Source organism: Neomonachus schauinslandi, chromosome 5 (genome assembly GCF_002201575.2).
Source record: "Neomonachus schauinslandi chromosome 5, ASM220157v2, whole genome shotgun sequence".
In the NCBI taxonomy this organism is placed as follows: Eukaryota; Metazoa; Chordata; class Mammalia; order Carnivora; family Phocidae; genus Neomonachus; species Neomonachus schauinslandi.
In genome coordinates, this window is record NC_058407.1 from 96,468,370 (window position 1) to 96,493,996 (window position 25,627).

A 25,627-nucleotide genomic window follows, 5' to 3' on the forward strand; every position below is an offset into this window, starting at 1 on the left:
GGAGTAGCACGAGGATACAAAGACAAATAAGGCATGGTGCCTGATCTCAAGGAGCTTTTGGTTTAAGGTAGAGGCAAATGTGTGATCAAATGAATGCCACTCTGTGTATTGGGAGAGATCCATACGGAAGTTCCCCGGGGGAATTTGGGGAGCCCAGAGAGCTCCTGGACGGCTTCATGGAGAAGATGGTATTGGAATGAAGTTTTGATGAATGTCCTAGAGATAGCTGGATAGAAGCGGAAGGTTGTTTGAACCAACAGGATTAAGGAGGGCAAAGGCCTAGGGGCAGCAGAGCTTATGGTGTTTGGAGGCAGCAAGTAGTTTCTACAGTTGAGCTGTAGAAAACATTTGTGTTGGGTGATAGTGGGAGGTAGATTAGAGAGTGAGGTAAGGGCTAGAGGTTAGTAGGTGGGTTTTTGGCACCAGATAAGAGTTTGGACTTTACCCTATAGTTAACGGGCAGCCATTGAAGGTTCATGAAGAGTTTTAATACGGCAGGAGAAATGGAAACCGAACACTCATGAGATTATAGAACTGTCCGATGGTCAGGAGGTAGTAAGGGCTGGGTGTGATGCTGGTTGTAGAAAATGAAAAGGATAAGGTAAAGGGAGACAAGAGACCAAATAATTGATAGGATTTACTGCTTTATTGTAGAGCCAGCAAGTCTGTTCTGTTAAAGGGCCCGATAATAACTATTTCAGGCCCTGTGGGACACACATGTTGCAAATACTCTGTCATAGTGTGCAAGCAGCCATAGGTTCTAAACGAAGAAGTATGAATGTGTTCCAATAAAACTTTATTTGTTGATAGGAAAATTTGAACATGTATTTTTTATAAAGTGTCACAAACTATTTTGATTTTTTTCCAACCATTTAAAAATGTAAAAATACCATTCTTAGCTCTTGGGCCATACAAAAACACAGTTTGCTGACTCTTGACTTAATGGATTTGAGATATAAAACTAAAGTTTTGAGCCCGAGTCACTGAGAAAAATTACCATTGACAGATCAGGGAGGTGAGGAGAGGGAGCAGTTTGTAGAAAGAGTAAGTTCAATTTTAGAAAAGTCCTAACTAATATCCTCCCACTACCTACCCCTCACACCATAAACAAGTGGGATCAAGGAGTGATCAACCACACATGAGTGGAATCAGAACACTCAGTGCTTGAAATGCAGGTTTGAAAAGCATCAGATCCCTTTGCACGGAGGGGCTGGCTGAACTGGGAGAGGAGAAATCACTTAAGGGAGTTCTTTAAAAGAACAGCAGCAAGCCGAGGGCCATGATCCTGGAGAAAGCTCATAGTTTGGGACAGGAGGAGGCAGTGAAGGAGACACAGGGTATGTAGATCGAAAGTAGATGCTTGGTCAGTCTGGGGATAAATTACTCTGCTCGATGGAGCATGTCTTGTGGAAGAAACAACAGCCCATTATTCTCATACTGTCCTGTTTCCTGACCCCTAATGGCTTTATTGTCTTTAAGAACCAGTGGATGGATACTTGAGCAAATTAAGTCTTATAACTTCTGAATCAACATTCTGTCTCTTGGAATATATTGCAAAGAACCTTTTACATAGCTCCGTCAGGTGACTTGTGTAAGTGTTCATTGCAGTATGATTTTTGGGGGTGGGGCCCGGAAGTAACCTAGCTGTTTGCCTGGGACATTGACTGGGAGTGTGGATAGGTAAAATGTGGATTCACATCATGGAGCATTTTAAGCAACAGTTAGAAGGAACGAAATAGATGTGTTAGAACAACATAAATTGAACGTTTTGAAAAGATCTGAAGTGGGGAAAGGGATAAAAGGCTTTTTATGTGTACAGAACAACATTCTATAAATAAGAAATGTGCACATGAAACAAAACTCAGTCTTCAAGAACACCTGCACGAAGCCACGCAGTAAGTATAGTAGAAGCATTGCCTGTTGGGGACAGAAAGGAATGGGAGTGAGATACGGAGATAAAAGAAACAACAAATACTTTTAAAAAGTAAAACAACTTAAGTAATACGATGTGGTGTAGGTATAGCCATAGGACGGACTACCACGCAACCATTAAAAATCATTTATGAAGGGCAGTTATAATGAAGGTTTTTGCCATGGAACTTTGAGTGAAAACACAACAGGTATATAGAGTGACCTCAGCTACTTAAGAAATACAGATGCAAGGAAAAACCTCAACATGTTAACAGTATCTCTGGGAGGTGCAGTTACTTGTGATAATTAATTTTTTATACGATCTATTTTCTGGACTGAATTTTTAATCATTTTTGTATAAGCGAATCCATAAAGGGCAAAGAGTTTTAGAAATATGAACTTCCAAATGGGAGTAAACAAAGTAACGTGATGTTGAAGGGCTTGGGTGTGGGGGAGCCGTCGGTAAGGTTTTTTATCGATTGGGAGAGACCTATCAGAAATAAGCAAAGCTGGTGTCCGTGCAGCTCCCCTCTCCTCTTTATCGTTCTCCAGCTCTTAGAACAAGCCCTGGTGATTGAGGAACAGCTGCGCCGGGCAGCTTACCTGAACATGTCAGAGGACCCCTCTCACCCTTCCATGGCCCTAAACACGCGCTTTGCTGAAGTGGAGTGTTTGGCGGAGAGTCACCAGCACCTGTCCAAGGAGTCAATGGCCGGAAACAAGCCTGCCAATGCGGTCCTGCACAAAGGTAGCCAGTGGCTCCCCTGCCTCCTGCTGACTCAGCCTTTTTCCGCTACCCCCCCCAACCCCCCGCCCAAACACACAGTTACTGCTGGTTTCCAGACCTTTTTCAGAGCCCCTCTGTCTGGGGACTTAGGATGTGCTGGGGATCTTTGCTTTCTTCCTCGGAAAGCTAATATCTTAGAGGCAATCGAGGACAGTAGTTCTTTGCCTCTTTTAACTCAATATATTCAAGTTCTCGGAGGTGGAAAGGAAAGCAGAATAATACAGTGTTACCTGGGATATTGTAGAGTTAACTTCTGGTGAATTAAGATCCCGTCAAATTCTAGACCCCTTTCAGCATTTCTTTTTTTTTTTTTTTTTTTTTTTTTTTTTTTTTTTTTTTTTTTTTTTAAAGATTTATTTATTTATTTGACAGAGAGAGAGACACAGCGAGAGAGGAAACACAAGCAGGGGGAGTGGGAGAGGAAGAAGCAGGCTTCCCGCGGAGCGGGGAGCCCGATGCGGGGCTCGATCCCAGGACGCTGGGATCATGACCTGAGCTGAAGGCAGACGCTTAACGACTGAGCCACCCAGGCGCCCCCCCTTTCAGCATTTCTAATTAAAGTTAAAACATGATGAGGGGGGTGGAGGGTGAAATGAGGAAAAGGAGGCTGGTTCAAAGGAAGGAGAAGACAGCTCCGATAGCCAAGATGGTGAGAAAAGGAAACAGAAATCTTCTCTCAGGGAGTGGAGAAAATAAGAGACAGGAGGGAGCAAGGTACAGTGAGGGTTAGGGGATGTAAAAATGCATAGCATCATGGACAGTTGGAACTGCAATATGAGGAATAGGAACGAGTGTGGCCGAGGTGGGTCAGGCGACTCAGTGACTAAAACAATACTCAGCACTCCAGCACATCACTCGCTTGGTCACTGAGAATAAACGAGGGGCCGGGTTCACTGCGGTAAGAAGGATCTCAGTCTTTTTTTTTTTAAAGATTTTATTTATTTATTTGAGAGAGGGAACACAAGCAGGGGGAGCGGGAGAGGGAGAAGCAGGCTTCCCACTGAGCAGGGAGCCCGATGTGGGGCTCCATCCTAGGACCCTGGGATCATGACCCAAGCCGAAGGCAGATGCTTAACGACTGAGCCACCCAGGCACCCTCTTTTTTTTTTTAAGATTTTATTTATTTATTTAACAGAGAGAGAGACACAGCGAGAGAGGGAACACAAGCAGGGGGAGTGGGAGAGGGAGAAGTAGGCTTCCCGCTGATCAGGGAGCCCGATGTGGGGGCTCAGGACCCTGGGATCATGACCCAAGCCGAAGGCAGACGCTTAACGACTGAGCCACCCAGGCGCCCCAGAAGGATCTCAGTCTTGACCACCACAGCTCACCGCCTGTTTTTTCCCTCTGTGCAGTTCTGAAACAGCTAGAAGAACTGCTGAGTGACATGAAAGCCGACGTGACCCGGCTCCCAGCCACTATTGCCCGGATTCCCCCGGTTGCTGTGAGGTTACAGATGTCAGAGCGCAACATTCTCAGCCGCCTGGCAAACCGAGCACCTGAACCTACTCCACAGCAGGTAGACCCTTTTCTTCCGGCCAGCTGTTTCAGCAGAGCCATTCTGGAACTCGTGACTTTGCTCTCTACCCCGAGTTTCATATACTGGGCAGATTGGGGCTCTTACCAGGGAGTTCCCTTGGGATTGGGTAGTTTCCCGTGGTTTGGGATTCTGACTCCCTTGGCTCTCTTTTGCTCCAGGTAGCCCAGCAGCAGTGAAGACCCGGATCGATGATACCACCTCCACCGCTGAGCAGTGACCTTCCTCACTTTCCCTTGCCCAGCTTCTCCCCTGGGGGCCTGAGAGACCCTCTCCTTCCTTCTGCCCCATCTTCCGTGTTGTAAAGGAACAGCCCCTGTGCACTGGGGAAGGGGAGGGAGCGAGGGGCAGTGGTGCCCTTCCTGCTGGAGAGACATGCAGCAGTAGCGCCGGCGCCGTCTGCAGGGAGCTGGCGGGCTGGCCTTCTTCTGGGCCCTGGCTTCTCCCCACTGTAACGCCTGTTACACACAAACTGTTGTGGGTTCCCGCCAGGCTTGAAGAAAATGATCTGAATTTCTTCTTCCTTTTGGTTTTATTTTGTTGGTTTATTTTGTGTTTTCTTTTCTCCTTTTTTGGGGTATTCAGAGTGGGCCGGGCCCCTGGGCGAGACACAGCTACCTCTGTTGGCATCTTTTTAATACCAGGAACCCAGCGGCTCCAGCCACTGAGCAGCTAGAATGAAATAAAGTGGAAAAAAAAAAAAAAAAAAGGAAAAGAACCAAAAGCATAAAAAACCACAGCAAATTTCTTGATGAAAATTGAAAATAAAAGTTTCCTTGTATTTTAGTGCTCTGGTTCAGTGTGGGTGTAGGTGCAGGTGGATGAGTGTGTATGGACAGCAGCTCTGGGAAATGTGTTACCTGAAAACGAAGGGGGTTAACTTGTGTGCCGGTATCCTACAGAAGAGCCATGTTCTATGTGCATGTGCCTTCTGTGCTCAGGACCAAGGATGACCGCCCCCTGGAAAATGAGGGGCTCCAAAACTACACCTGGGTTCATACCCTGTACCACTGTTTAATGGCTTTGTGATCTGAGGAAGTTATCTGGGCTGTAGATTTCTCATAAAATAAAGATATCTTCTGCATAGAGTTGAGAAGATAAAACTAGTAAAGTACTTGGAAAAGTTTTTAACAGCTACTAAGCACCGCCTTAGTGTTTATTCGAAGGAAGGCTGAAGTTTTTTAACTTGTGTGAAATTAGGACACAAGAGGTCTTCCTCCGGCCTCTACGCCTGTGAAGCCAGGCAGAGACCTTACTTGATGGGCTGAGCAGGGGTCGGTAGGGGTCAAAGAAGCGGGTTTCCTAATGAAAGGGTTGGAAGGAGGTGAATGGCATGGGATTCCATGATCTTGAGACTAGATTTAGGGTGGAGAGTGCCAGACGGAGGGCCGCGGGTCCTAGGTACCAGTTTATCCCACTGAAGTCTGCAGTGAGGCAAGAAGCCAAACGCTTTGCGGGAAGGGCGGGGAAGTTGAAAACGGTTCCGTCCTGTTTGCTCTCTCCGCCCTCGGGGAGTGAGTGAAGCTGTCCGCCGTCGAATTTCCTCCGGCACCCCCGCCGCCAGTCCCGCGCACATTCCTGGCGAACGTCCGTTCCGGGTTTGCGGGCGATTAGAAGGGACCGGAAGAGGCGGGGCCGCGAGGCGAGCGCGCCTCTGTGCGCCTGCGTGAAACGTTAGCTTGGCGTGTGGTGTCCGAACCTTAGCCTCGGCGTGCACGTGGAGTGCCGCGCCGCTTACCGAGGAGGTCTCTCGTGCCTGGACCCTTTTTCAGGTGAGCCGAGGCTTCGGGTGGGTGTGGAAGAAGTCGGGGAAGGTTGACTGCATCGATGCAGACTGGGGCGTTGGGAGGGGGACGCAGTACAAATGGCGTGGGATCCAAGGGCTGGGTCGAGCGTGGAATGGAGGTTTGGTCATGCTATGAGGGGCTTTGGGGGTTGCTAAGTCGAGGTCCGAGGCGGTCCTCTTTCCCACTCTAATACGCTAAGTCTGCGGTCTCCGTTTCCCTTTCCAACACGCGCGACTCTACCCTCTCCCATTTTTCTTTTCTCCAGTGCTATGGGGCGCAAGTTGGACCCTACGAAGAAGGAGAAGCGCGGGCCAGGCCGTAAGGCCCGGAAACAGAAGGGTGCTGAGACCGAACTCGCAAGGTTCTTGCCTGCAGGTAAGGGTTAGGCGTGTCCTCCCCCTCAGTTATCCAGGTTTTGCACCATTCTTAAATCTGTATCACATGCTTCTCCGTTTTTAGTCTCTGTATTCACTCTCTTTTGGAGCGGAATTTTCTTTGAATGAGTTATTAGATTTATACATTTGAGGAGAAACCAGAGTATATTGTATGAGTTATTAGAAAGTAAGTATGAATGGGGGCGCCTCGGTGGCTCAGTCCGTTAAGCATCCCACTTTTGATTTCACCTCAGGTCCTGTGATTGAGCCCCTGTCTTGCTCCCTGCTCCGTAGGGAGTCTGCTTAAGATTCTCTCTTCCTCGGGGCGCCTGGGTGGCTCAGTTGGTTAAGCGACTGCCTTCGGCTCAGGTCATGATCCTGGAGTCCCGGGATCGAGTCCCGCATCGGGCTCCCTGCTCGGCAGGGAGTCTGCTTCTCCCTCTGACCCTCCCCCCTCTCATGTGCTCTCTGTCTCTCTCATTCTCTCTGTCTCAAATAAATAAATAGAATCTTTAAAAAAAAAAAAAAAGAAGATTCTCTCTTCCTCTACCCACCCAACCCCCACTCTGTCTCTCAAAAAAAAAAAAAAATTAAAAAAAATTTAAAATAAAAGAAAGTATGAATAAAACACTCACTGTCATCAGCACTTAGAAATTAGGGACAGTGCAGCAGAGACCCAAATATCCATGCAAAGAGAGGTGTAGTTTAACACTGAGGGAGATTATTAGAGGACCTACACAGTTAGAGTTTAAAAAGTTTTTTGTTTTCTTAAGATTTTACTTATTAGAGAGAGCAAGCGAGAGAGCACAAGCAGGAGGAGGGGCAGAGTGAGAAGCAGACTCCCCACTGCGCAGGGAGCCCCATTCAGTGCTCGATCCCAGGACCCTGGGATCATGACCTGAGCTGAAGGCAGACGCTTAACTGACTGAGCCACCCAGGGGCCCAAGTTTAAAAAGATTTTAATCTGGGTTTTGGAAAATGGTTGACATTTTAGTAAGTGGTATTTGGGAAGGGAACAGACCAGTCACCATCACCTACATTGTGGAGGAGGGGGCATGGGAAGGCACAGATCTGGTTCCCATATGGTTAATAGTCTGCATGGAAGGCTGGGTGGGAGAGAAGAGTGGACAGGTAGTTTGTGTTGGGCATTAGTTAAAAGATGCAGGTTTTTGAGGTATTAGAAAGTGCTTGCTAGGCACTGGGTGCCTGGTAGTTCAGTGGGTTAAGCGTCGAACTCTTGATGTCCACTCGGGTCATGATCTCGGGGTTGTGGGATCAAGCCCTGCATGAGGCTCTGCACTCATCGGGGAGTCTGCTTTGAGGATTCTTTGTCTCCCTCTGCCCCTCCCCCTGCTTGTGTGCGCCCGCTCCCTCTCTCTGTTTCCCTCTAAAATGAATAAGTCTTTTAACAAAGTGTTAGGCATTATACTGAATCCTTTGGACACAGTATGTTACCTCATTTTCTTTTTTTTTTAAGATTCTATTTATTTATTTGAGACAGAGAGAATGAGAGAGACAGAGAGCACATGAGAGGGGGGAGGGTCAGAGGGAGAAGCAGACTCCCTGCCGAGCAGGGAGCCCGATGCGGGACTCGATCCTGGGACTCCAGGATCATGACCTGAGCCGAAGGCAGTCGCTTAACCAACTGAGCCACCCAGGCGCCCTGTTACCTCATTTTCTTAGTGCTCTGTGAGAGACATTGTTAAGGAGATGAATGCTGAGAGGTTAAGCAACTTGGCCATGTAAGTGACAGGGCTGAGATTTAATAAGCCTTTTATTTCTTGGAGAATGTATAGAAAAGCACAGTTACAAAGGTAAAATCTGTGATTGGTTACTGATTAAATTGAGAGTAAAGGAAAGCAGAAGAAAAGACAATTTTGTTACATAAATCCATTTATTATAGACTAGCAGTGTTTGCAATGGTGGAGCTTCTGCTGGTCTTTCAATTCCTTCAGTCTGCAGAAGTGGTGGTGTAGGTCCAAGCACTGCTGGCTACTGTTTTTATGCAGAATCCACAGTGCCATATCCCTGTAGCTCAGTTGTCGTCTTTCTTTTTCTTTTTTTTTTTTTTTTTAAGATTTTTTGTATTTATTTTAGAGAGAGTGCAAGCAGGGGGAGGAGCAGAAGGAGAGGGACAGAGAGAATCCTCAAGCAGACTCCCTGCTGAGTGTGTGGAGCCCAGTGCATGACCCATGACCCCGAGATGACTACCTGATCCAAAATCAAGAGTCAGATGCCCAACCGACTGAGCCAGCCACCCAAGCGCCCCAACATAGCTCGGTTTGCATTTTGGTTTTGCCACAGAAGGAGCAAGTGTATGTGGCATGCTGGCTTATTTCAGTTTTCTTCACCATTTTCCTGAGGGTGGGTTTAGCCATGTTGCCACAAACCAGGTCCAAAGCCAGAGAGAGAAGATGAATTTTGAATATCTCTTGTTATCAAGATTGTGGTAATGCTATTTATTGAAATCAGAAGTCTGGAGGGAGGCCCAGTTTGGATTTGGTTGATGAACAACCACATAAAGATCATCTCCTTTACATCTCCCATCCAGCTCCTCATAAAACTCTGTGGAGCGAGTTACAATCTATCCCCTTTAATTAGTATATTCTTTCTCTACTTTTATTTTGTCTTCTAATGTTCTTTTTCAGTTTCCCTGTGACATACTATTCTGTTTCTCTTTTTTTTTTAAAATACAGCTGGTGATGAAAATTCTAAGAGGCTGTCTAGTCGTGCTCGAAAAAGGTGAGTGTCGATGTCCAGGCTTACCTAGATTAAATTGGTATTGCTCGTCTTTAGTCACATAATCACATGTGCTCATACTGATGGGAAGGGCTGTTTGGGGACTGTCCCATTTTTGTGGCAGAACCTTAGAGGTATGTTCCATTTCCTCACTCCTTATATCTTTTCAGGGCAGCCAAGAGGAAGTTGGGTTCTGCTGAAGCCCTTGAGACGCAGAAGTTCCTTGGGGCCAAACCATTGCCTGGAAAGCTACCCAAAGGTCAGTGAATATAGGAGCTGTATGCTACATGAGGAGTCCTCTGTGTGCTGGGTAGGGAAGGGCTAGCTGAGCATTCTGGAGTGAAAGAAACAGCCAGAGGACATTTTTAAGGGTAGAAAGTGCAGGCTCCATTGGTGTGTGGCTGCCATCAGTCCAGAATTCTTCAAACCCTTAGGAATCTCTGGAGGAGCTGTCCAGACCCCCAGAAAGATGGGAGCCCAGTCCTTATTTCATGCTACTCAAGGCAAGAAGCGTCCAGCACCAGCCCATAGCAGCGAGGAGGAAGGGGAGGAGGAAGACTCTGAAGAGGATGGTGTGCTGAACCAGGGAGACCTCTGGGGCTCCGAGGACAGTGATGCCGATATGATAGATGACTATGGTGCTGACTCCGACTTGGAGGACGAGGATGAAGGTGAAGAGGTGAGGTTTAGCTCTCTGGGTGTTTAGGAAGGGATCCTTGCCTTTTAGTCTTTCCAGGGCCTTGAGACTAGCCCTCAGTGATAAGGATAAGCTGAGTAGAGAAAAGGGGTTTTAGTGTTCCATCACTGTTTTCCTGTCATCTGTGTTTGCTCAGTGCACACACAAGTGTAGAAAAGCTGTAGGGTAGAGCATTTTGAAATTTGAGACTGCTCAGTGCTGGTGAGGACCTGGTCAGGTGGATACTTTAGTGCCCCACTGAGGGGAATAGAAATGTGTACGCATTTTTTTTAATAAGGCATTTGGTATCTGAGAACCTTAGAGGATTTCTTCCTTTTGACCTAGTAATTCTGTTTCAGAAGAGGATGCAGAATGTGGACAGAGATTTATTTACTGAGGTGTAAGAAGTTATGTAGGGGCGCCCGGCTGGCTCAGTCGGTAGAGCATGTGACTCTTGATCTTGGGGTTGAAGTTTGAACCCCACGTTGGATATAGAGATTACTTTAAAAAAGTTAGTTATTTGTATTAGTATACAGTTAATATATGAGTATATTAGAAAAAATCACCTGGGTGGCTCAGTTGGTTGTGCGTCTGCCTTTGGCTCGGCTCATGATCCCAGGGTTCTGGGATCGAGTCTGCGTCCGGCTCTTTGCTCAGCTGGGAGCCTGCTTCTCCCTCTGCCTGCCGCTCCCTCTGCTTGGGCACGCGCTCGCTCGCTCTTTCTCTCTGACAAATAAATCAATAAATAAAATATTAAAAAAAAAAGGAAGAAAAACTCAGGCGATACAGGGTTGTATAGGATGAAAAGGAAGTTCCCATTTGCACCCTTTCTCCCAGTCTACCCTTTTCTATACAGAGTTGCTATTATGAGATTTGCAGGCACCCTGTGGGCCATAATGCCCAAAACTCTGGAAACAGCCAAAATAACAAATATGCTTAAGTAAATTATAGTTCTTTTATACACTAAGTTAATATTTGGCCATTGTGTCTGTGAAAATGCTGATGATCTGTGAATGAGAAAAAAGGCAGGAAACAAATTTGAAAACGCATCACAATTTTGTGAAAAATAGTATGTCTGGAAGAAATGTGCCAAATGGATGTCCAAGGACAATTTTTGTTCCCTCTGTATACATATGGGGGTATATTAATGTTCTGAAATTTTTTTTAATTAATTAGGAGTGCCTGGGTCGCTCAGTTGGTTAAGTATCTGCCTTCCACTCAGGTCGTGATCCCAGGGTCCTGTGATCAAGCCCTGCGTTTTCCTTCTCAGCAGGGGAGTCTACTTCTCCCTCCCCCTCCCTGCTCGTGCATGCATGCTCTTTCTCTCTTTCATTCTCAAATAAAATACTCATTTGAGAGAGAGTGTGCGTGTGTGCGTGAGCAGGGGGAGAGGCAGAGGGAGAGAAGCAGACTCCCCACTGAGCGCGGAGCCCGTTGGCGGGAGCTCAGTCTCACAACCCTGAGATCGTGACCTGAGTCGAAATCAAGAGTCAGCTGCTCAACGGACTGAGCCACCCAGGTGCCCCACGTTCTGAACTTTTTAATGGGAAAGGAATTACACAAAAAAGTAGAACAGTTTTGATGAAACCCTTTAATCTGTTACTTAGTTTCAACAGTGGTCAGTATTTTGCCAATCTTACATTAGCTTCTTTATTAGGTTCCATACTTTTTTCTGAGTGTTTCGTTTGCCTTTAGGAAACCATAAAATACCGAGATAGAATACTACCTGGGAGGGTGGAAGGGCAGGCTTTGCATTACTAGCCCCTGTCTGTTTTTTCAGCTGCTGCCCATTGAGAGGGCTGCTCAGAAGCAAAAGGCCCAGGAAGCTGTGGCTGGGTAAGTTTTTGAAACTCTTAGGATGGGGACCAGGCAGCAGCTGGGATGAAGGAATTGAGGGAGGAGCCGGTATCTGTTTTCATCTGTGAATCACTGTTTCTGAACCTGTTTCTAGGGGCCAGTGGAGTGAGGAGGAGACTGAGGAGGAGGAGGAAGAGGAAGAGGAGAAAAGGTCACCTGAGTCAGGCCCCCAAAAGGATGATGAGACAGATGGGGGCTTACAGATCAATGTGGATGAGGAGGAGCCCTTTGTGCTGCCCCCTGCTGGGGAGATGGAGCAGGATATCCTTCCAGTGCCTGGTGGAGAGGTAGGGGGCAGGTGCTTAGGAGAGTGGATTTTCAGGCCCTGGGACATCATGAAACAGTTCCTTAACACGTCCACATGCCCAGGCTCCAGACTTGCAACGAATTCACAAGCGCATCCAGGATATAGTGGGAGTGCTGCGTGATTTTGGGACTCAGCGGGAGGAAGGTCGATCTCGTTCTGAGTATCTGCACCGGCTTCAGAAGGATCTGGCCACTTACTACTCCTATGGAGACTTCCTGCTTGGCAAGCTCGTGGACCTCTTCCCTCTGTCTGAGGTACTGAATTGCTAATTTAATGCCACTTCTGCTTCTCTTTTCTTACCTTCTTTATTGGACGCTGTATGAGGAAGGTGGTCAGCCTCCTTACTCTTTTGTCATCCGGCTGAGCTCCTTGGCCAGGCTGACTTGCTCCCTGCCATTTTGCTTTCCTAGCTGGTGGAGTTCTTAGAAGCTAATGAGGTGCCTCGGCCCATCACCCTCAGGACCAATACCTTGAAAACCCGGCGCCGAGACCTTGCTCAGGTGAGGGGTGGATTTTGAGATTTCTCTCAGGGATTCTAACCCCAGAGACACCCCTATCTCACTTTGACGCAGGGAATGAGGGGTAGGGTCTTAGTACCTAAGCATTTCTTGGTATAGGCATGATCCAGAGGCAAACCCAGGTAGGCCTAGTGTCATGCTGGATTTATCTGACTGGCTTGGGGCCCAGGATGACCTCTTTGAAGTGGGAAACTCGTCCCTTCAGCCTCTGCTCCCTGTGACAGGGTTGAGACACTGCTTCAGGATAAAAATTCTGCCTCAGAACGAAATGGGAGTTGTCTGCCTTTTAGATCATTGAGGAGCTGGTGAAACTGTGATTCCTGCCCCCAGAAAAAGACATGATACACATGCACAAACAGTATTTTAAACTCGTCGTTTCCAAGGGTTCAGGGACCCCATGTTAAAGACTGCTTGCTGTTCTGTGGTCAGTGGTGTGGCCCTACGTGTAGTCTCTCCCCGGGTGCGAAGGTAACCTCCCTGAATCTGATCTTTCGTGTGGTATAGCCAGTGATGTTACATTTTAGGTTGGTAAGGGGTCGAGCCTATTGGAAAATCAGAGTTCAGTTCCGAGACAAAAAGGGATAGGAGCTGGCAGTCTGCTCCACTGGGATAGAGTTCAGACCTTGAGTTAGAGCCTGAGGCTAAGGGAGAGGACATCAGAGAATGGTGTGGGAGAGGCTGAGGTCAAAGAGTCTGTGACGATTGTGTTTTAACTACAAGCTCTGGAAGTTGCGATGCCACGGGCCTCAGTAGAACCACGTTTTCATATTTCCACCTGTTTTCTGGGTATGGTAGCCTGCGAGGTTTTAAAATCTTTATCTTCAGGCGCTAATTAATCGTGGAGTTAACCTGGATCCCCTGGGCAAGTGGTCAAAGACTGGACTGGTGGTATACGATTCTTCTGTGCCCATTGGTAAGTGTTCCCTGCCCGATAGCCCTTTCTGCCCCTGCCGTTGTCCCAGCATGTCACAGACAGGTCCTCCTCCACAGGTGCTACCCCTGAGTACCTGGCTGGGCACTATATGCTTCAGGGAGCCTCCAGTATGCTGCCGGTCATGGCCTTGGCGCCCCAGGAGCACGAGCGGATCCTGGACATGTGTTGTGCCCCTGGAGGAAAAACTAGCTACATAGGTATGAGAAGGGCAGGCAGGAGTAGGAGCCATCTGGCTCTCTGCTTCTGGAAGTAAATGGGGTCGCTGCCTCTCTAGTGCTCAAGAAAACAGTGCACAAGCAATTCACAGAGTGGAGAGGAGGACAGGCTCTGGAGTTGGCCTGGGTTCCAGCCCCATGTACCACTAACTATCTATATGGCCTCAGACAAGCCCCTGATCTTCTTATTTTAAATGGGGTAGCAACTGTGCTTGGCTTGGCGGTTATATCATACTTGGGTTGTTAGGGTTGAGATATGCTTTTAGAAGTCCTTAGCAAAGTGTTTGGCACATAACTAGTCATAACCATTTTATTAAGCTGTTATCACTTAAAAGAAGTAAGTTAGTCTGTAGGACCAAAAAGATGCTCAGTAACAACAAACCACACCGGCAGTCGCGCTCCTCAGCGGGTGCGGGTTGGCAGACCTGTACAGTAGACAGTGGGGAGGAGGCTTATTGGGAGTGAAGTCGCCTTGCAGTGGTGAGAATTCAGCTGTGGGGTCTTGGGCAGGAGGGTGGCTGGTGGGTGTGGGGGCAGAGGAGCTGGCTGGTGAGCGCTGTGCCTCTCTCCCTTCAGCCCAGCTGATGAAGAACACAGGTGTGATTCTTGCCAATGATGCCAATGCTGAGCGGCTCAAGAGTGTCGTGGGAAATCTGCACCGGTTGGGAGTCACCAACACCGTCATCAGCCACTACGATGGGCGCCAGTTTCCCAAGGTGCGGCTCCCCTCTGTGCGTGTCTCTTGCGTGTCTTCCAATTCACCTGCCACCTTCCTGACCTCACGGTTTAGACTTGCCCCTGGGAAATATGGTACGGTTCAGATTGCCAAAAACAGCTAATTAACGTTATACCCTTTTTCCCCAGGTGGTGGGGGGCTTTGACCGAGTACTTTTGGATGCTCCCTGTAGTGGCACTGGGGTCATCTCCAAAGACCCAGCTGTGAAGACTAACAAGGTGGGGAGTTGCAGGGTGGGGTCCAGCTGAGAGGTCTGGCTGGGCCTTATGGAGCTGGAATGGGAGGTGGAGGAGCATTCTGAGCCGTTAATAGCTCATCTCTTCTCCTGAGGCTGTCTTTTTGAAATTTTGACACCCTTGCGTCCGTCTCTCCCTGGGACAGGATGAGAAGGACATCTTGCGCTGTGCTCACCTTCAGAAGGAGTTGCTCCTGAGTGCTATTGACTCTGTCAATGCCACGTCCAAGACAGGAGGCTACCTAGTCTACTGCACCTGTTCCATCATGGTGAGCCCTCTGTTGTGGCAGAGCTAGGAGGTTGTTTGTCCCTTAGAGCTCCCTTCAGCTCCAGCTCTGCTTTTCCTTCTCTTTTTGTCTCCCCCACGTGTCCAGGTGGAAGAGAATGAGTGGGTGGTAGACTATGCCCTGAAAAAGAGGAACGTGCGGTTGGTGCCCACAGGTCTAGACTTTGGCCAGGAGGGTTTTACTCGCTTTCGAGAAAGGCGCTTCCACCCCACCCTGCGTTCTACCCGCCGCTTCTACCCTCACACCCACAATATGGATGGTTTCTTCATTGCCAAGTTCAAGAAATTCTCTAATTCTGTCCCCCAGTCCCAAACAGGTAAGCCGTCTGCTCTTTCTGCCCTTCATCACCACCTTTGCTCTTTTCTACCTTTCAGGAGGCATCTGACTGCAGGGAAGGGAGGGACTTCTGCCTCCCTTAGCCTTTGCATGCTTGGATGAGCGGCCTCTTTCATCCCAATTAGAATCGTTCTTGAGCCTGGACCCCATTTTAGTACATGTGAAAGCACTCGAACAGATGGGGACCGTTTTGCTTGCTTCTGCCAAGTGGCTGCAGTCTTTAAGTACTAAATGCATTCCCAATGCAGTTGTGGTTTCTTTTCCTTCTTGGCCGAAGGCTGCCTTCCTGGTAACGGACCTCTGCTGGTCCAGCATTGTCAGCATCGGGTTGGCACAAGACTATTCGGAACCATCAGCAGTTCTCTGAGCCCATCACACTAATTGCAGATCTTTTTCTCAGCCATCTTGAGTCTGGCCTGGATCTCCGGAAGGGTGGGGTTTTCTGGAACAGGCGTGGCGGTTCTGCATGCTGGGATAGAACGCTGGGTTTAGTTGGAAGAGGGAGAGGCGAGTTTCTCTGAATACAAACTGTGACGTATTGAGTTGATTTTTTTTTTTAAATAAACTTAAAAAAAAAAAGAAATCAGGGGCGCCTGGGTGGCTCAGTCGTTAAGCGGCTGCCTTCGGCTCAGGTCATGATCCCGGGGTCCTGGGATCGAGTCCCACGTCGGGCTCCCTGCTCAGCGCGAGGCCTGCTCCTCCCTCTCCCACTCTTCCTGCTGTGTTCCCTCTCTCGCTGTGTCTCTCTCTGTCAAATAAATAAATCTTTAAAAAAAAAAAAGTTTAGGGGCACTTGGGTGGCTCAGTTGGTTAAGCGACTGCATTCGGCTCAGGTCATGATCCTGGAGTCCCGAGATCGAGTCCCGCATCGGGCTCCCTGCTCAGCAGGGGGTCTGCTTCTCCCTCTGACTCTCTTCCCTCTCGCGCTGTCTCTCATTCTCTCTCTCAAATAAATAAATAAAATCTTTAAAAAAAAAAAAGTTTAATCTCTGCTCAACATGGGGCTTGAATTCATGACCCTGAGATCAAGAGTTGCATGCTCTTCGGACTGAGCCAGTCAGGTATCCTGATTTCTTTTTTTCCTTTATAAATCACGTTCCTCACAAAAGTCACATCTGAATATTAAGAGAAACCTTAAGAACTGGCAAAATTTGCTGTAACTTTTTTCCACTCTACCTTTAAAAGTGCATATTTAATGTCATTTCTCATTTGTGCCTTACTAGCCTGTTTCTTTTTTTTTTTTTTTTTTAAAGATTTTATTTATTCATTTGAGACACAGAGATAGAGCATGAGCAGGGAGAGAGGCAGAGGGAGAGGGAGAAGCAGGCTCCCAGCTGAGCCTGGAGCCCGATGTGGGGCTTGATCCCAGGACCCTGGGATCATGACCTGAGCCGAAGGCAGACACTCAACCATCTGAGCCACCCAGGCGCCCCTTTACTAGCCTGTTTCTAGTTGCGGTGTGTGACTTCTTTTCTTGCATCTCATCAAAATCCACATTGAAAAAAAAAAAAAAAAACCTGTCTTTAATTTAAAAAGAAAGCCCAGTGGTTTAGGTTTATTCAGGATTCACCTCCTTAAGAGTGTTGTGTGACCTGCTGTCCTCAAGGGGGCATAGCTTCCTCTGAAAACTTTTTGCCCAAGATCAATAATGATCTCCCTCCCTCCCTTCCCCCTTCCATTCCCCCTCCCTTCCCTTCCCCCTTCCCTTCCCTTTCCCCTTCCCTTCCCCCTTCCCTTCCCCTCTCTCTTTCATTCTTTACTTTTTTGATCCCTTTCTCTTTAATACAAGGTTCAAATGTGACTTGAATAAAGGCCAGGTGATATTAAGTAATATGAATGTAGGTAGTCTGCTCTTAGGTACTACCCCAACTGTGTGGCACACTTGCCTGACGGGCAGTTTCCTTATCTTGATACCGCTGCTTACTTTCTCCACTAATGATCAAGTCCCAGTGATGAGGCCCATTTTCTTAAACCACATGTTTAATTTTAACCCAGGAAATTCTTCAGCGGCCACCCCTACAAACCTAGACTTGCCTGAGGTGAAAGGTCAGGTGACCCCCAAGCCTGAGGGCAGCAGCCAGCCTGCCAAGAAGGCCGGAGTGGCTGTGAAAGCAAAGCAGCAGTTGGAGAAACGGCAACATCCCAAGAAGGCCTCTTTCCAGAAGCAGAATGGCATCTCCAAAGGGACAGACTCAGGATTATCCCCTGTATCTTGTGACACAAAGTCCCAAGCTTCTTCTAAGGTCCAAGATAGCAGTCAGCCAGCTCGAGAAGCTGAAGTGATCAGGAGACCAAAGGCAGCTAAGAAATTAAAGCAAAAGTCAGCTACGCCACTGTCCTCCAAGAAAGTCGCCTTCCGGAAACAGAATGGTCCTCCTAAGGGCACGGACACAGAAGTGTCCCTTTCCAAGACCCAGGCCACTCTGAAGCCTGAGGACTGTGATCAGTCCCTTCGAAATGCCAAAGGGGCTGAGAAGCTAAAGCAGCAGTTGCCAGAACAGCCTTCTAAGAGAGCTGCTTTCCAGAAACAGAATGGCACCCCCAAGGGACTGGAGACTTCCACCATGTCCTCCCGTGGTTCCAGCCGGCCCCCACCAGCAAAGAGGAGAAAATCTCAGTCCAGAGGCAGCAGCCGTCCAGTGTTGTCTTAGATGAATAGTTGAAACTAGACTGGGGTGGCTCATTGCTGTGGGCACTGGGTTGGAACTCTTACCTCTGTGAGGTTGGCATCCCCACTGTGTATATGAAAACTAATACACATTTTATAATCTCTGGCCACTGTGTGTTTTTTGAGGGGACTGGGTACTGGCTTTGCTGCTCTAAGGGTAGTGGTGGGAGCGTGGGACAGGGCCCCTCTGAAGAGAGGAAACTGGTATACTGAGAAATCCGGTTCAGGCTCCTGGGCTCCCTTGGTCTCCTCAGGGTCCCAGGGAGGGACAGTCCTGGAGTCAGAGCTTAGGGTGTTTGGACTCTGGGGAGAGGAGGGCAATAGGGGTGTAGAGAGGATGGGCATCCTGCCACCAGAACCCATGGAATACTGAGGGACCTGGGTTTTATTTCTCTGCCACCCTGGCTTGCGGGCATGGACTGGGGTCAGCTCAGCCTCGGACCCGGAAAGGTCCAGGTGCCAACCTCCAACTGAACCTTTCATTGGATTCCTCTCTGCTCTGCCCCGCCCCCCTGACCTCTGCCCCTTCCGTCGAGCCGTGTGATTGGTTGCGCCGCGTCCCCCTGGCGCCTCATTGGCTCTTCTCCCTCGCCCTCCATCCTCGCTCCTGTAGCGGTCTCCGTCTCCCAGCAGAAGACGCAGCCATGAATCCGTTATTCGGCCCCAACCTCTTCCTCCTACAGCAGGAGCAGCAGGGCCTGGCCGGGCCGCTGGGGGACCCTCTCGGAGACGACCACTTCGCCGGGGGAGGGGACGTGTCCCCGGCGCCGCTCGCCCCGGCCGGCCCGGCTGCTTACTCGCCACCCGGGCCGGGCCCGGCGCCCCCCGCCGCCATGGCTCTCCGCAACGACCTGGGCTCCAACATCAACGTGCTCAAGACCCTGAACCTCCGGTTCCGCTGCTTCCTGGCCAAGGTGCACGAGCTGGAGCGCCGCAACCGGCTGCTGGAGAAGCAGCTGCAGCAGGCGCTGGAGGAGGGTAAGCAGGGCCGGCGGGGCCTGGCTCGCCGCGACCAGGCCGTGCAGACCGGCTTCGTCAGCCCCATCCGGCCCCTGGGGCTGCCCCTGAGCGCCCGGCCCGCCGCCGTCTGCGCCCCTTCGGCGCGGGTGCTGGGCTCGCCCGCGCGTTCGCCAGCCGGCCCCCTCGTGCCCTCCGCGGCCTGCCACTCGTCGCCCTCCACCTCCACCTCCTACTCCTCGTCAGCCCGCTTCATGCCCGGCACCATCTGGTCCTTCTCTCACGCCCGCCGGCTCGGGCCGGGACTGGAGCCCACGCTGGTGCAAGGGCCTGGCCTGTCGTGGGTGCATCCCGACGGGGTGGGCGTCCAGATCGACACCATCACCCCCGAGATCCGCGCGCTCTACAACGTCCTGGCTAAAGTGAAGCGCGAGCGGGACGAGTACAAGCGGAGGTAGGGGACCGGGAAGGTGGGGACGGGGTTCAGTGTCATGCCACACGTGGGGCAGGTGTGGATCCAAGGGAGAGAAGTGCGGCCCAAGAATCAGGGAGGAATAAGATGAGAGTAAAGTTCCTGCTGTGTAAGGAGGAGCTTGGAAGTAGACGGAATTGGGTACAGGAAGACGGGGATCCACAGGGAATGCAGAAGTCGCACTCGTGACAGGAAGAAGGATACTCGGATTGGAGTACTATGGGGCATACGTATTTTTCTTGTGGCTTTTCTTTCTGTCTCAACTAGGCTGCAGTGTTTGGATGACTGTGTTCACTGTGGGGTTGTGTGCGGTGTGAAAGGGACACGCATTTGAGAGGTCACATCTGGGGTACTACTTTGCCTCTCCGGGCTCAGCCCCCAGAGCAGTTTTGTGATAGATGCTCCACATTACTGATCAAAAGTAAGAGACCAGGGATATAGCTTTCATTTGGGAGTCTAAGTGAAATTAGAAGGTGAGGGGGCGGGGGGCTGCATCTGGCAGTGGGCGATCCTGCCCCTGCTCCGGGTTTCCCAAAGTGATGTCGATGGAAACTGGGTACCTACTCCAGTTCCATATGAAAGGCTCTGGGACCTCAGAACATTGCTTGGAGTAAGTCAATAAAAGAAAAGTAAAATAAAAAAGGGAAAAGGAATTCCCTAGGGAAAGGGGAAGGGACTGCTAGTTGTCAGAGGGCTTGTGGAAGCTGGGGGAATCTCTGAAAGTGCAAAGAGCCAAAGGATGACAAAATGTGAGTGAAGCCAGCAGAGGAACTGAGTGGGGAAAAGTTGAGAATCTGGACACACCCTGTGAGGATACGGCAGCTGCGGGGCAGGCCCAGTGCTCTCTGAGGATGAGGATTTGGCTTTCTGCAGGGGACTGGCCGGGTAGCACAGGGGGCCAGGGGAAGGGATGTGATGCTGGTGCTGGCTGTGTACCAAGTGGATCCCTTAGAGGCCTGATAACTCAGCCATTAGGAAGGAGCATGAGCACAGCCAGCTCTCTGTAGACTCTGTGACGGATGCCATGGTTGAGGAGGAAGATGACAGGTCAGAAGGAGGCTTTATTTTGGGAGCCATCAGGTTTAACCTCTTAGTGGGCTCCTCTGACCCCTTGTGGGCAGGCTTGGGAACTACCTTAGCAGCCCTGTGTAGCGGACACTGGTGTGTTGCCTGGGGCTTGACTGAATGTTCCAGGAGCTTACCTCTGGGTCTGGGGGCAGCCTTCAGGGATCTGTAGCCTACCAGAGTCTAGCAGATCTCAGATCAGTAGGCTTTCTGAGGTTGAGTCCTGTCCTCATGCTGGCTTCCTTCGTCGTAGCCCATGTTATAAGTGCCTTTGGGAGTCTCAGTTCTCCGAAAGCCGTCATTTAGATACCACCCAGAGCCAGCCTGCCGCAGCCCCTGTCCCTGCCCCTGTAGGAGTTAATTAACACGGTCAGCAGCAGAACACGGACAGTTCTGGAATGCATCCATAACCACAGAAACAACTGCTGTTCTCGGGTATTTGTTTTTTCTTAACTGAAAGAGTGTTTGTCCTTGGTCCAGCTGTCCAGGGCAGCAGAGAGTTATTCCTTGGGGATTGATGAGCTCATCGCTCTGCAGCATGCTGCTGTGCAGAGGGCCCCGCAGCTAGAGTTGTATGGTACGTGACACTGGCAGTTACTCATTCTTCCACCCCAGATCCTGTGCCCTCGTTCTGTTCTCTTTAAAACACCGTGGCTCCTGTCTGTGGCCCAGAAGGCATGGGGATAGCTTGAGCACTAAACTGGGAAGGAGCCGAGGCCTCCTGGGTTCTATTTTCAGCTCCCCTGCTATGGGCAACCTTGGGTGGATCTCTTCCTCCTGGCCTCCCTTTTTCCAGTGTAGGAATGGACCCTGCTTCCTCACTTTGCTCAAGGATACCGTTTATTGGGGAGGGAGGTCTTTAGTAAAGGTAGAATACACGGAAATTCCTCAAATCCTACTCATGTCAAGGGAACCTTGTAAGTGAGACCAGATTTGAATGGAGGTCAGAAGGGACCTATTTGTGGGAAAGTCTGGCTGGAGAACAAATAGAATTCTAGTAAGCTTCCAGGGGCACCCGGCTGGCTTAGTCAGGAGAGCATGTGACTTTTGATCTCAGGGTCGTGAGTTTGAGCCCCACATTGGGTGTAGAGATTACTAAAAATAAATAAATAAACTTTAAAGAATTCTAGTAAGCTTCCAGATGATTTATTTTCAGATTTTTTTTTTTTTTTTTTACTCTGTAAGATTTTATTCATCTCAATCCTCCCCTAACTTCCTTACTTAAATTTCTACCTGAATTTGTTGCTTCCTACCCTTCCTGATGCATCTTGCCCAGGGTCATTGTCCCCTTGCCAGTCTTGCTTCCTCCAGGGACTCACAGACTCAGGGGTATGAGGGTACCACATCCCATGCCTTCAGGTTGTCGATGAAGAAACCACAGGCCCAGAAAAGATAAATATGTCTTATCTATGAAAATATATCACTTGACGCTGCTAGGGCCCCTCACCGGCCCCAGCCATCTGATGGAGAATACCAGAGCAAAAGGAGGAAGGACAGGGGGGCAGCAAGGAAGGGTGGGCAGAGAGCCAAGGGGCCCGGGAGCTGGGCTACATGACGGGCTGGCAGGGTGGCGGCCGGGCTGGCTGCCTCGCCCCTGCCCACAAGGGAGGGGCAGTGGGTGACGCAGAGGAGTTATTATTAGGAACACTGCAGTGCAGAGCCCAGTGAGGAGCAGGAGGGCATGGAGGGAAGAGGTTGTGGGCAGAGCCCAGAGGGGAGAGGAGGGCGAGGTGGGGGAGAGATGGAGGGGGGGGGGAGGGAGGACAGAGTCCCATGTCTGCAGAATCTGCTCGGTCAGGCTTTCGTTTTCTTGCTGTCCTCTTTGTGGCTTCTGGCCACCTTTCTGATCCCGCAGTTTCTCTCGTGGTACCGTGCCCTCCTTTCTCAGCCTGGAAGAAGTGGCAAGAGGTGATGGGCTGTCTGAATGGAGTCTGAGAAGTTCTCCCAGCCCGGGCACCCTCGCAGAGTCTTGAATCCCCCAGCAGCGTGCTGCCCCCAGCTCGAACCTTCCGCCTCTGCCGCGCCAAGACTTGTGCACTGGTTTGCGGTGGACTCACGCCTAGTGAAAACCCTAGTCCTGTGCAGTAGACCCTGCCTGTGGCCTCTTAGCTGCTTGTGGTCCTGGTCTTGGAGTTCTGGAGCCTAGGAGATGCCGCTTCTAGTTCCCAGCCACCGGATGAACGGATTTTTCCTACTCTGATTTCCCTCGCCCTTGGGGTTTGGTTGCCTGGGACCTCCAGGCTCCTGCTTCTCGCTGCTTTCATGCCTCAGGGCCAGCCCCATCACCTCTCCAGGGCTCCCGGACGGGGCTCCGGGGGGGCAGTTTCTGGAGCTTGCGGGGGGATGGACTTTGAGTGTCTCCTACCAGGCTCTTGACCAACCCTGTTGATGTGGTGTGTGTCCTGCAGCTGCTTCTCAGGGTGACACGGCTCCACGGGAGGAACCCTGGGCTAGTGCGGGCAGGAGGCGGGAGACCGGATCTGTGCCCCTGAAGGTGGCCTGGGGGTCTGGTGCGGGCCCGAGCGGGGAGGAGGCCAGCCGGGCAGCTGGCTGAGCCAGGGCCCAAGCCGGACGGGGCACTGCGAGGGAGCAGAGTGGCAGCAGTTAGTCTTACACGGTTCCTGGGGCGCGGCCCAGGGTTGCCGGGCAGGCAGCAGGTGGGCTTGCACTTGCCAGGAAGCGTGGAGCCACCCGACAGCTGCGGCTGGCCACCCACGGGCTGGCCGGTCCTTGCCCACGGCCTCTGTGCACCCCGGGCACCAGAGCTAGAGTGGGAGAGAGGCCTGAGCTGGAGGGGTGAGGAGCGGAGAGCCGCCGGGGCAAGACCCCACACCTAAGCTCCCTCCCTGTCCCCCATGTCTGCCAGGTGGGAAGAGGAGTACACTGTGCGGATACAGCTGCAGGAGCGAGTGAACGAGCTCCAGGAGGTGAGGGCTGGACCCCCCCCCCTCGCCGCACCCCCCGCCCGGGCCTCTCCTGGCCGAAGCTTCCTTGCTGGCACCTGCCTCCCGCGTGGGCAGCACCGCTCACGGGGCTTTCTCCCTGACTGCAGGAAGCCCAGGAGGCCGATGCCTGCCAAGAGGAGCTGGCCATGAAGGTGGAGCAGCTGAAAGCTGAGCTGGTGGTCTTCAAGGGGCTCATGAGCAATGTGAGTGCGGCCCCTCAGGCCTGCGACCGGGCAGGGCAGGCCTTTCTGGCTTGTGCCTGTGGCTTTCCTGGCCACAGCCCTCACCCACCTTGCTGTGCTTCTGTCTCCCCCCGGCTGGCCCCCCACCCCACCCTCATTCGAGAGGAAAGGAAGGAACAAAAGCTTGGGTGTTGGTGTCATAGGCGAGAGGCAGTATGGCCTGTCAAGCAGTTATTAAGGGGCCAGACCCTGGCTCTGCAAGCTGCCTGCAGGGTGGCCTTGCTGAAGGCCTTCTGTGCCCTCCTCTGTGGAAAGGGATCCGAAAGGCATGTACTTTGCAGAGTGGTTACGGAGATGATGATGCACTTGGGACCGTGCTGGCCCAGATTTCATGCGGAATAAGTGACAGCCATCCTTCTTCTTCTTGCAGTACTTTCTCCGCTCTTGTAACTCCCTGTGGTCTCTCCCTCTGGGAGCATAAGTTCCACGGGGGAGCCCCCGCAGGTCCTGGGCCGTGCCCTCTGGGGCTCCCCGTCTGACCAGAGGGCCAGTGGCCTGAGCAGCCCATGAGTGCTGTGGGGAGGGCATCCAGGAAGAGGGGGCAACGGTGGTGTGTGACTGCAAGGATGAGGATCTTGGCCTTGTCTGGGGTGCCGGCCGCCGCCTCATCGTGCCCCGCGTTCCCTGGACAGAACCTGTCTGAGCTGGACACAAAGATCCAGGAGAAGGCCATGAAGGTAGATATGGACATCTGTCGCCGTATCGACATCACTGCCAAGCTGTGCGACGTGGCTCAGCAGCGCAACTGTGAGGACATGATCAAGATGTTCCAGGTGAGGGGACGGGGCTGCCCGCAGGCCCCGGGCCCCTGCCCACGCCTGCCCAGTGCCTCAGCTCCTCACGGGAGGGGGCGCAGGCCCAGAGCCCTTCGTCAGGCCTGGCCCCTCCTTCTTGGGGGGCCTCACCCTGGCACTGGGGGCCCTCAGTGGGACTCGGCTGGGGGGCAAGGAACAGCCTCTGAAGAGAAGGTTCGGAAGCCGCCTCTAACACCGTCTCTCCCCTCCCTCCCTCTCTCTCTCCTCTGTCCGCCTCCTCTCCTCTCTTCCTTTCATCTTCTCTTGCTTTCTCCACAGAAGAAGCTGGTTAGTTTTGCTCTCATGCAAGCTTTTTAATGTCCCAGTCCCAGTTTCTAAGCCACCCGGGCCTTTGGCCGTCAGTTTTGACCCGCTGGGCTTTTGGGCCCAGATTTCTTCTCCTGTCTCCGTTCTCCTTGCTCTTCCCCCTTTTCTCTATCTTGTTCCCTCTTTGCTTCATTTCTTTCTATACCTTCTCCTCTGGCTTTTCCAGATCTGGATGTGTGATTCAGGTTCTCCTTTGTATACACCACGTCCTCCTCCTCCTCCTTGCAGCCAAAAACTTTCCTTTTAGTTTGGTCATTTCATTAGAAAGGCTTTTTTTTTTTTAAAGAAAACAAATCTTCCGTAGCCATTATGCACATCTGATGTGGTCGCCCCGGGCCATTTCTCCCCTGATCTTACCGCCCTATTTTCTGTTTCTCCTTTTTCTTCCTTCTCAGTCTGCAGCCCTGCCCCCATCCGTGTGTGTCTGCCTGTCTTTCGGTAACTCCAGTTTCTGTTCCTGTCGTTGTAACTGTGTCTTCTCTCTCTGTCCGCCCCACCCTCCCGCTGGTTCACGCTTCTCCGCCTCCCCCGCGCCCCCCCCCTGCCCCGCCGGCGCCCACCCACCCTTCTCCTCACGCACCCGGCCTCGTCTCTGTAGTCTCTGCACTTGTCTCCCATTAAGGTCCCATCCATGGGGGGGCGGAAGCGGGAGCGCAAGGCTGCCATCGAGGAGGACACCTCCCTGTCGGAGAGTGACGGGCCCCGCCAGCCCGATGGGGATGAGGAGGAGAGCACAGCCCTCAGCATCAACGAGGAGATGCAGCGCATGCTCAACCAGCTGTGAGTCCCGAGTCCTGCAGGCCCAGCCCTCAGCAGCACCCCCCTCCCCCCGAGGCCGGAGGCGTGGGGAGGAGGGTGTGGGGGCGGCGGCGGGAGGGGGGGGGGGCGCGGGGGAGGCGGAGAAGCGTGAACCAGCGGGAGGGT

At 51.3% G+C, this 25,627-nt stretch overlaps 3 protein-coding genes across 15 annotated transcripts in view; all 3 read left to right on the forward strand.

Moving 5' to 3' along the window:
• Positions 1-4,941, forward strand: part of CHD4 (chromodomain helicase DNA binding protein 4) — a 30,607-nt gene extending 25,666 nt beyond the window's left edge. For 5 of the 9 annotated variants that reach the window (XM_044915474.1, XM_044915475.1, XM_044915478.1 and 2 more), the window contains exons 38-40: positions 2,464-2,662; positions 4,051-4,214; positions 4,394-4,941. In XM_044915474.1, the coding sequence (XP_044771409.1) occupies positions 2,464-2,662; positions 4,051-4,214; positions 4,394-4,411 (381 nt within the window). In that variant the 3' untranslated portion in view covers positions 4,412-4,941. Of the gene's footprint in view, positions 1-2,463; positions 2,663-4,050; positions 4,215-4,393 lie in introns of those variants that run through there. The other 4 variants (XM_021690768.2, XM_021690769.2, XM_021690771.2 and 1 more) reach the window with 2 other exon arrangements.
• A 927-nt stretch (positions 4,942-5,868) lies between these two features.
• On the forward strand, positions 5,869-18,006 carry NOP2 (NOP2 nucleolar protein). Its single transcript, XM_021690521.1, has 16 exons — positions 5,869-6,004; positions 6,285-6,394; positions 9,090-9,135; positions 9,303-9,391; positions 9,567-9,811; positions 11,589-11,644; positions 11,760-11,926; positions 12,027-12,226; positions 12,383-12,472; positions 13,316-13,403; positions 13,481-13,621; positions 14,216-14,355; positions 14,504-14,593; positions 14,757-14,879; positions 14,985-15,213; positions 17,229-18,006. Exons 2-16 carry the CDS (start codon positions 6,289-6,291, stop codon positions 17,882-17,884), a joined length of 2,466 nt encoding a protein of 821 aa, XP_021546196.1. The 5' UTR covers positions 5,869-6,004; positions 6,285-6,288; the 3' UTR covers positions 17,885-18,006.
• Positions 18,007-18,499: 493 nt separating this feature from the next.
• Positions 18,500-25,627, forward strand: part of IFFO1 (intermediate filament family orphan 1) — an 11,421-nt gene continuing 4,293 nt past the window's right edge. For 2 of the 5 annotated variants that reach the window (XM_044914946.1, XM_044914945.1), the window contains exons 1-6: positions 18,500-19,312; positions 23,262-23,322; positions 23,448-23,543; positions 24,215-24,355; positions 24,656-24,664; positions 25,326-25,486. In XM_044914946.1, coding sequence (XP_044770881.1) covers positions 18,546-19,312; positions 23,262-23,322; positions 23,448-23,543; positions 24,215-24,355; positions 24,656-24,664; positions 25,326-25,486 — 1,235 coding nt within the window. In that variant the 5' untranslated portion in view covers positions 18,500-18,545. Of the gene's footprint in view, positions 19,313-23,261; positions 23,323-23,447; positions 23,544-24,214; positions 24,356-24,655; positions 24,665-25,301; positions 25,487-25,627 lie in introns of all 5 variants that reach the window. The other 3 variants (XM_044914944.1, XM_044914947.1, XM_044914948.1) reach the window with 3 other exon arrangements.